The sequence below is a fragment of the Tasmannia lanceolata genome, unplaced genomic scaffold (genome assembly GCF_043159265.1).
Source record: "Tasmannia lanceolata isolate RefF3 unplaced genomic scaffold, GAP_Taslan_0.1 ptg000003l, whole genome shotgun sequence".
Classification (NCBI taxonomy): Eukaryota; Viridiplantae; Streptophyta; class Magnoliopsida; order Canellales; family Winteraceae; genus Tasmannia; species Tasmannia lanceolata.
In genome coordinates, this window is record NW_027518680.1 from 35,009,394 (window position 1) to 35,020,465 (window position 11,072).

Genomic DNA, 11,072 nt, shown 5'->3' on the forward strand with positions numbered 1-11,072 from the left:
GACTTACAAAGCAGATCCATCAATGGACTGAACGGATGGCACCAAGACATAGGTGAATCCAATCCGAAGTGTCCCTGTCAAAGACAGGTCAATCAGATCCAGATCCGAAGTGGGTCCCCTGACACTCCTAGTTTTCGGTCTTAAAAGATAATTTCCAACATGAATACTCATACCAAACCATAATTTACTCACAAAATGAACATACTAAAGATCATTTTATTAGGAGAAAATGAGCAGAATAAAAATACGTTACATCTCTAATCATGCCCACCCAAAATTCACATTACTATTTCAGCTGTTTGAAGGAGGTGAGGTTCCTAAACTTCTCCCAAGGCCTCTCATAAACCACAGCTTGGTAAGTGTTGGTGTTTGCTTTGTCCATGGCTTCGATAACTAGCCGGTAGTTCATTCCGGCCACAACTTGGCTTTCTCCACTGACCACGCGTTTGAACATGAGGCTCGCCTTCTGGGTTTTATCGTACTCGGAGACTGCATACTCACCTATTTCTTTGATGTGCGTATCATTTGGGTTGATCGGTTCCCAACTGCCCTTAGTGTCACGGGCAGCTAAGGCCTCGTGAATAAGAGGGAGTAGAACGAGTAGGGGAAGAAAAAGAAGAAAAAAAGATTGGATTTTCATTTTCTTTCTCTATCTGGGATACAAGAAGACTTGTTGTATTTATAGTGTAGTTGTAAGGAGGAACATGCAAAATGGTTGGACATGGGTAGATATCTACTGAAGAGATATTTTAGGGAGTCATAGATAGAAGAGTGTATAAAGAGATTTTCTAGGGAAGAGATTGATAAATTCTAAGATTTCTATTAATCTTGCAAGATTTTCAATAAACCCTAACAGTGCTTATATATGGAAAGGCATAATTGCAATCTAATCTATTATCCCAATCTCTCTAGGTTAACTAATATAACTTACATACTTGCCTAATCTACCTCCAAGATTATCCAACGGTCAGATCTCATCAGCTTTAACATTCTCTAGGTTGCCCCTCAAACGTATGGGGATTGGAAATCGACATATGTTTGATTACATTGGATATCTCTGATAAAAAATGTAAAATTCACTAGTTTTGATGCACACTGCTGATGTCTGCTGAAGATGTTTGGCTAATGAATGTTGCCGATGTTGCTGATGATGGTGATTACCGCGTGTTGATAAAAAATGCATCACTTAGAACCGCTAAGATCCTCAATGGGCTTGATGTCACTCTAGCCTCGATGGGTGAGTCTTCATGGTCGATTTTATAATACTGATCCTCATGGAAATAGTCATCATAGGTTGGTTTCAGAATATTGATCCTCATGGAAACAAATATCATAGGTCGGCTTTTGCTAGTGATCCTCATGGAATTTGAAACTACTCTCTCAAGCACACACCTCGAGGAACAGAAGAACATCAATTGAGTAGAGCAACTATTTCAATCAGGGTGAGGGAGGGGATTTTTTTTTCTTAAGGCTAAGAAAATGGGTGCAGTGAATAAAATGGTAGGACGCTATTACCATTCCTGCTTGTGTTCATGTCGAACTCTTCCCTCTCACCCTCCCCACAATCGTCGGTCTCCCTCCGAACGAAATCGACACGAGCCTTGCTCCAGAGCTCGATGGATTGTCTTGTTCTTTAGTTTATTTTTCTGTGTTTGTGGTCTAGTTTTGGCCCACTCTTTCTTATCGGCTGACTTATGAAGTAGGATAAGACGCTCCCCTTTTTCATATATGTTTTCCTTCATCGAGGAGGTATGCAACCTTAGTGATAAGGGACATGCCTCTAAGAGGTGTGCCATGACCCATGGGAATGAGTGACACGTCTCTTTTTCTTTCAGAGTTGCTACCTAAGAAATAATGGGTCCTAGCTCCCGATGTGACTATGTTTGCTAAAGAGATGAGATTCCAGGTAGGGAGCCTAGTTACGAAGCTGAAAGGGCTTAGGGACGGCTCTCCCCAATTAATCATTAGTCTCTGCTGAGGAAAGCGAAGACAAAATTCTGATGGCTTCAAGGTAGAGCTGATGCTTAAAAAGATTAATAGCATCTATTTCTTTCTTTATTCTTGCTGAGAGAGGGGTTCATGAAGGAGATATCTACAAAGGAGGGGGTGGTCTGCCCGAACCTCGTCCTAATGGGGTGGATCCAGGCAGGCTGAGATCCTACTTTTCTTTGGGGTTGAGATCACTCATTGCTCTACGTGATTCGTTTCCAAATCAAAAGTCTTGGCCCTTGAATCTATCTCCCGTGAATCTATCTCCTTTCACAATCTCCAAAAGTGGCAGTGATATTACACTTTGGGGTCAACATTTATCAGATGAGAGTGGCAATAAATGCTTGGGCAGTTACAAATCCCTTATATGTGAGCAACCGTTCTTTGCGGTGATCCAGACACTTTATTGGTTAGAGGACAGGCATCACCTGTGAATAACCTAGAGTTTTAAGTATCCATCTGAGGAAGGGAAATATGATGAGTTGACTCGTCGTATAACCCTCATTGGCCTGCAAAACCCTACGGTGTTGGTCCGACTAGGTGTTCTCTTCCGGTGGCCGATAAAATCACACGACTACCCTAACAATAGAAAGCAATGAAAGGCATGTGAGAATAATAGTATACCTGTGACAAGTCGATTTGGTGCGGTTGCATTCCTCAGAGTGTGTAGCAGCTAATACAAATCCTCGAGAGGACAAAACTAGGAAAACATGGTTCCAATGACTGATAGTGCCGACCTCCTTAGGAGCTTCCTCGGAGGGGAACGACTGTGAAGCTTAAGGTGAAAGGGGTCAATAATGTTGGTTTCTCAAGGATCAGTGTATATGGGTTTTGTAAGCCCAATGGTTCAACGATCACCCATGTTTTGATTGGTCACAAACCCAAATTGATTGAATGCTAAGGACTAATGGTTTGCATGTAAGAATCCCGGTCGTAGTCCAAGTCATTGAGAGATTATTTCACAAGCAACTCAAATGGGAATCACATTAAGGATTGATAGATAACCTTGGTTGGAAAATTCAAAGAAAGAGCAACCTTGTAAAGATGCAAAGCCACATGCACTCAAGGTTATCATGTTGAAGACCTTGAAACCTAGGATGTATTTTTAGTATTTAGAATGTAACTCAATCCTCTCTAGGTCTAGTCGGCATTCGAGGCTCATAAGACATCCTAACACACACCTGTAATGCCCTAAAATCAACTTTGAAAAGACCAAAGGAACCCAAAAAGGTAATATAAAAAGTGTGTTTTTCATGCATGTGTTAGAGTAGGTGCCCTAAAACCTAGTATATTTCGCATGTTAATCAATAAAAATATCTTTTCATGATAATTAATGGGTAACTATAAGTAAAATATGTGTGACATGCTACTTGTTATTGACACGTATTTGTCCTTAGGTAGCAAAGTAGGAAACCCATGTTCATGGATTCACAGATCCTAGGGAGTAAGGAGATATGGGATTCTTGTTCTTTGCAGACCTTAATAGTTCTTAGTTGGGGTTGAGGTTGGACACATCTTTCTTTATATAACTAGCATCTATCTTGCCAACATGCACGAGATGTGGAGTGACTTATCTCAAACACTCGGGTAGTGGACCCTAAGCACGATAGAATGGGTATGACAATGAGATTGTGTACTGAATGGGATAACATTAGAATAGCTTGTGGACAGGAGATACTTGAGCTATTCTACCAGATGGGACCCTTTACATGTCTTTTGACTTGAGGGGTCACATTGGTCTGTTGTCGAGTCTCTTATTCTTAGTCTATCTAACCGTGATTCTCTTGGAGTCAGTAGAGGGTAGTACTGGAGTGTTGGACAAACCTTGGAGGTCAATAGTGATATCCGACGAGGAATTCTCCACCTATTTCATAGGATAACAACTACGGTTTTGGTCAGAACAGTAGTGTAAGCCCAAGGGTGCAACCCATTCATATTTTGATGATAAACAAACCCAAATTGATGGTAGATTACTAATGGTTGCTCTAGTGATGTAATCAAGACAAGAATCATTAAAGTCATCACTAGAAGCAAAGGGAAGAAGGGCTTAACTTGGAGCTAGTCAAGCCTTGGTGGTCATCCTACAAACATTGAAGACTTAAGGAAACCACATGCACAAAAGCAAGATAGAGACTCTTCCAAGTGAACTCCTCATTCAAGTGCCTAGAAGACAAAGACTCAAGAACACACAAGAAGACTCAATGTTCCTATAGTGTGTAATAGAGCCCTCTTGGCATGAAGTCATTTGAATGGATTTATGTTTTCAAAACCCTTTAAAATGTATTTTGACAAACTTATAAAAGTAATTGAAAACATAGGACAGAAGCCCAAAGACCTTAGCCCATTTTCCCATGGTTTTAAATTGTACAACTAAATTTCAAAGCAGGGCCAGCCGACCGGGGTCCCACAGTCGATCGCAGAAGGGTTGCTGGAATTCCAGTAATTACCTTTCCAAAGCGGGTCGGTCGACCGAAGCAAATCCGGTTGACCATGGATATGGTGCTGGATTTATTGGAGCAATCCAGAAAGGTTTTTGTAGTCGACCGCCACTGGCTCGGTCGACCGCTGATAGGTTTTGAATGAAAAAAATAAAATAAACAAGAAGCCCTCGGATGATGACCGCGGACACCCCGGTCGACCGCGGCGGTTCGAAATTAGAAATTAAAAATGAACGCCCGATAAGGGAGAGCGACCTCCGTAGCTCGGTCGACCGCCCCGGTTTGGCAAAAGAGCAGTTGGGGCCTACGCAGGCAACGTTTTCTTGACCCAATATTTACAGTATTGTCCCCAAACGATTGTAAAAGCACTTGGGCTATTTAAACCTCATTCAAGACCATCCAAAGGACCTTTTGAACATTGATCTTAAAAACCCTAGAGCTTTCTCTCTTAAAAAAAAAAGGTTTCTTCATCTCCCTTTTGAGAGCATTTATTCTTGCATTTTCTTCTTGTCAAGAGGCACTCTATAGAACATTAATTTGTAATCATTTTGAGTGATTGAGAGCATTGGGTGTTTTGTATTTGCCTATAAAGAGGCTTTGAGAGCTTTACCTTTTCATTCCTTTCTTGTATTTGCAAAGAGGAGTTGTACCCTTTGAGGCGGTGTGCGAAGAGGGTAGATTCCTTAGAAGCGGTTATTGCGAAGAAGGTTTGTTCCCTTGGAGGCGGATTTGATTGTAAAAGCCCGGAGATTTGGCGCGTGAATCTCAACATAGTGAAGACAAATCCCAAGAAAAAGACAAAGTACTTGGGTAGTAGAGTAGGTCCTTTGTGACCGAACCACTTTAAATCTCTGTGTGGTCTCCTTTCTCTTTCTCCTCCCTACGGTGCTTGGTAAATCCTTTCCTTAATATAAAACTTCATATTGAACAAGGGTTAGCATAAGCTAGGTTTAAATCTCACATTCATTACAGTTTTTAGAAGATATTTTAAGTAACCCCAATTCAGCCCCTTCTTAGGTTGTCCTTTGGGATTTCAATCGGTATCAGAGCTAAAGGCTCTTACTAGAGATTTTTATTAAAATCTAAAAGAAAAAAGATCCATGACAACCTCATCTTCCACTCAATATCATGAGGGTCAATCCTCATCTAGGCCACCATACTTCAATGGTGCCAACTATGGTTGTTGGAAGGCCCGGATGAAGATTTACCTAAAAGGTCAAGAGTCTGGCATTTGGATGATCATTGAAAAATGGTATACCGAACCGACCACCGACAGTGAAACTTGAAAAGACACTGAAATGGCCGAATTCACTTTGAATTACATGGCAATGAACTCCCTTATTTGCGCTCTATCTGCGGATGAGTTTAATAGGGTTTCCACCCTTAAGACCGCAAAAGAGATATGTGATACACTTGAGGTAACCCATGAGGGAACTATTCAAGTGAAAAAGACCAAAATTAATCTACTTCTAAGTGATCTAGAATCCTTTCAAATGAAACCCGGTGAGTCCGTCACTGAAATGTATACTAGATTTACTAACATCATGAATGAGTTGGAAGGCTTAGGTAAAGTCTTCTGAAATGAAGAGATGGTCAACAAAATTCTTCGATCACTACCGAAGACATGGGATCCCAAGACAACCACCATTGGAAGAACTTGTCGGCTCCCTCATTACATTCGAGTTAAAGATGAAGAAAAGGGAGACAGAAGGGCAAGAAGCCCCAAAAGAAGATACAAAGAAGAAGACTATTTCCTTCAAAGCTCAAGAAGAAGGAAGTGGAAGTAAAAATGAGAAGGGCCTCAAGGCTATGAGGGAAGATATCTCCCTCCTCACAAGGAAGTTCAAGAAGTTTACAAGAACAAACAGAAGAGACTTCCAAAAGGAGAAGAGTTCAAGAAAAGAAAAAGAAGAAGAGAAAGATGACAAGGATGAATTAAGATGTTTCAGGTGCCACAAGCTTGGACATGTAAGATCCGATTGTCCTCTCAAGAAGCTCGACGAGAAGTTCAACAAGAGAAGAGGAAAGGACAAGAAGAAGAGCTTCAATGCAACATATGACGGACTAAGTTGCTCATCCGGAAGCGACGAAAGTGATGATGAAGTTTCTCACATTTGTCTCATGAAAATTCAAGAGGACGACTCACCTAAGGAGGTAAATTCTTTATCATCACTTAATGTTGTAATCAATGAACAAGATGAAAATGTTTCCTTCACTTATGAAGATTTGTATGTTGCTTGTGAGAAATTTCAAGAAGTTTTCAAGAACATTAAGCTTATGAAGAAAATAGAAAAATTAAATCTTGAACTTGAAAAATATAAGAAGGAATGTAATACACTTACAAGTCTAGTAAATGAAAACAAAATCTTATTAGATAAGGTAAAAAATTCTGAAGTTTTAAATCAAGACTTTTTAAAAGAAAATTAAGAAATATATTTGAATATTGAAAAATTATATTTGGAAAATAAGGAGTTGAAATGGGAGAATGAAAAACTATCTTTGAAATTCAAGTGTGGGAAAACAAAATTAGATGAAATACTTGATATGAAAGTTTCTTATGATAATTGTGGTCTTGGTTACCAATCTCATCAAAAGAAACCCTTATACAAGAATGATACACACAAACATATTTCATTTGTAAAGGCTAGAACATCACATTCTCATTTGAATCATAATGCCCTAAAGTCATTCCTACTTGGTACTATTGTGGAAAACTTGGACATATAAAATACAATTGCAAGTATAGAAAATCAAGCAGATATGTATGGGCAATAAAGGCCAACTTATATGGAACTAATCCATAAGGACCCAAAGAAATTTGGGTACCTAAGCCCAAGACTTGACTCTCTATTTTGTAGGTATGCTTGAGTAGAAACTCCACTTTGGATAAATGGTACCTCGACAGTGGATGCTCAAGGCATATGACATTTGATCCCTCCAAATTCTCCACTCTCAACATGGAAGATCAAGGAACAGTAACTTTTGGAGACAACGCCAAAGGAAAAATCATCGGCGAAGGTACAATCAAATTTAAAGGTATTACCATTAAAAATGTATTGCTTGTTGATGGAATTAGACATAACTTGCTTAGTATAAGTCAACTATTTGACAATGGTAATGAAGTGCTTTTCAAAAAATGATAAATGCATTGTTAGGACTTCAAATGAAAATAAAACTGAATTTATTTCTACTAGAGATAAAAACGTATACTCTTACGCTTGAAGAACTTGTATTTCAAAATGTTACTTCTCTTGCATCTTTTGAAAATAACACATGGACATGGCATAGAAGACTAGGACATTCTAATATGGAAATCATTGCTAGAATCTGTAGCAAAAATATTGTGGATGGCTTGCCTAAACTCAATTATCTTAAGGATCATATGTGTAAAGCAAGTCAACTTGGTAAACAAGTAAACAACTCATTTAAACTTAAGAATATTATCACTACTTATAGACCATTGCAACTATTTCACATGGATCTATTTGGTCCCTTGAAGACATGTAGCTTTGGTGGAAAAAGATATATATTTGTAGTGGTAGATGATATCTCTAGGTTCACTTGGGTTCTATTCCTTGCTTCCAAGGATGAAACTTTCAAAGAATTCTACAAGTTGTGTAATTTGTTGCAAAGAGATAGAGGGTGTCATATCAAGCAAATTAGAAGTGATCATGGAACAGAATTTGAGAATCATCAATTTGAGGACTATTGGGCAGAATTAGGTATAGATCATAACTTCTCAACCCCTAGAACCCCTCAACAAAATGGTATGGTGGAAAGAAAGAATAGGATCTTGCAAGAAATGGCTAGAACACTACTTCATGATAACAACATCTCTAGACATTTTTGGGCAGAAGCTGTGAATACAGCTTGCCATGTGATAAATAGAGTATTGATCAGACCCCATACTAGCAAAACACTATATGAATTGTGGAAGGAAAGAAAGCCCAACATTAGGTAATTTAGAATCTTTGGATGTAAGTGCTATATTCTAAACATCAAGGACAATCTTCACAAATTTGATCCCGAAGCAGATGAAGGGATATTTTTGGGGTATTCAACTAGAAGCAAGTCCTATAGAGTATTCAATCAAAGGACTTTGACAGTAGAAGAGGCTATACATGTTAAATTTGATAAACAAAGTGAGGAAAAGAGGGTGACAGTTAACCTAGATGAGGAAGATGAGATTAACCCTGAAGTATGTGAAAAGAACACCTCCACCTTGACTAGTTCATTGGAAAATCTTAGTATTGAAGGTGAATCAATTAAACAGAGAGGGAATGAGCAAGAGGATCCAGAAGGGAAAAGAATTATTGCAAGCCACCCCTCTACTCAAATTATCGCTGAAGCCTCACAAGGAGTTAAGACTAGGTCTCATTTTAGGACTGTGTGTGGTCATCTAGCATTCATCTCACAAATTGAACCTAAGTCTATTGTTGAAGCAGAAAATGATGAATTTTGGATGATTGCTATGCAAGAAGTATTAGGTCAATTTGAAAGAAATAGAGTATGGCAATTGGTTCCTAGGTCAAATGATCATCCTGTGATTAGAACTAGATGGGTTTATAGAAACAAATTGGATGAAAATGGTGATATCCAAAGAAATAAAGCCTGTATAGTCGCCCAAGGATACAACCAGGAAGAAGGGATTGATAATGATGAAACTTTTGCCCCTGTAGCCCGATTGGAGTCCATTAGAACGCTTCTTGCATATGCATATTATAGATGTTTCAAGTAGTATCAAATGGATGTCAAGAGTGCATTTCTAAATGGATATATTATGGAGGAGGTATATGTTGAGCAACCTTCTGGATTTGAAGACTTCAAGCACCCGGATCATGTCTTTAGATTGGACAAAGCTTTATATGGATTGAAGCAAGGTCCTAGAGGTTGGTATGAAAGGCTTAGTTCATTTCTATTAGGCAAAGGATTTGAAATGAAAAAAGTTGATAAGACTTTATTTATCAAAAGGAAGGGTGAAGACATACTCATAGTTCAATTCTATGTAGATGACACCATCTTTGAGTCAACTAATGTGAGTATGTGTGAAGAATTCTCCAAATGCATGCAAAATGAGTTTAAAATGAGCATGATGGGAGAACTTAAATATTTTCTTGGTCTACAAATCCGCCGGCCCAATGAAATCTTTATTAACCAAGAAAAATACACAAAAGAACTGCTAAAGAAATTTAGAATGGAAAGCTCTCCGCCAAAGTCCACTCCTATGAGCACATCTTCAAAATTAGCAGTAGATGTCATTGGACCAAAGGTTGATCAGAAAAAAGTATAGGGGAATGATAGGCAGTCTTCTCTATCTGACTACTAGTCGACCGGATATCTTGTTTAGTGTTTGCCTATGTGCTAGATTTTAGTCAGACCCAAGAGAATCTCATTTGCTCTCTGTAAAAATGATATTCAAATATTTGAGAGGCACTCCCGGTCTAGGTCTATGGTATGGAAGGTCAAATTCATTCGACCTAGTAGGATACTCCAATGATGACTTTGCTGGATGTAGAATTGATAGGAAGAGCACTAGTGGCACTTGTCAGTTTCTAGGGAGATTCATGGTGTTTTGTTTTAGAAAGAAACAAAACTCTGTTGCCCTGTTTACCACAGAAGCAGAGTACATTGCTGTAGGAGCTTGTTGTGCACAAGTTTTATGGATGAAGAACACCTTGGAAGATTATGATTTAAAGTTTAAATGTGTTCCAATCCACTGTGACAACACTAGTGCAATCAATTTAATCTAGAACCCAATTCAATATTCCTCAACTAATCATATTGATATAAGACATCATTTTTTAAGAGATCATTCCCAAAATGAAGACATCATTATCTCTTATATCAATACAAATGATCAACTTGCAGATATTTTCACTAAACCACTAAGTGAAGAAATATTTTGTGATCTTAGAAGTGTTTAAATATATGGACACTTGATCAAGTGAAAGAATTTGACTGACATGGTACTTATATGATTATCTATATCTACTATATATACTTGATTATGTGTTTGCTATTGGATGCATGACTAGATGTCAAACCTTAACATAAAATTCACTCAAGTGGCCCTTAGCCTTCGTAGTTCCTAAGAGGGAGACAGTATTATCATCATCTTTAATTAAGACACTTAAAATTTTGGCAAATACCTACATCTAGTTCATGAACATGCCTATTTGGATGCTATTTTGATATATTTATAAGCATATCCATAGTTAGATAGGGGGAGTTAAAAGTGAACTCCTAACACAAAAAAAGGAGGAATCTTGTTCTATCTATGGGGATTCTCTCTCCTCACTCTTTTTTATGTAACAAAAGGGGGAGAAATAGGACATCTTGGTTATGGTTAGTATGTTCATGACTATGCATTGATTTGATTATTTGGATCACGAACCATATTGGTAATTCCTCTGTGCTTGAATTGACTACCTATGCTTATCTTGTGCTCTAATTGAAATACATGCAAATATAGTAAAAATCAAAATTAATCATCATTTATGATAAGCATATAATGAGGGCGAGGCATAAAATTACATATGTATCATATTTAGGAGGAGCCTCCACCCCATAATCAATTTCAATTTGTCATCATAAAAAAGGGGGAGAATGTAAGCCCAAGGGTGCAACCCATTCATATTTTGATGA

At 38.3% G+C, this 11,072-nt stretch overlaps 1 protein-coding gene across 1 annotated transcript; it reads right to left on the reverse strand.

Annotated features, from left to right (window-relative positions):
- Positions 1 to 208: 208 nt before the first annotated feature.
- Positions 209 to 673, reverse strand: LOC143862144 (cysteine proteinase inhibitor 5-like). Its single transcript, XM_077373139.1, has one exon. The coding sequence runs from the start codon at positions 638 to 640 to the stop codon at positions 287 to 289; it is 354 nt and encodes a 117-aa protein (XP_077229254.1). The 5' UTR covers positions 641 to 673; the 3' UTR covers positions 209 to 286.
- Positions 674 to 11,072: the final 10,399 nt, after the last annotated feature.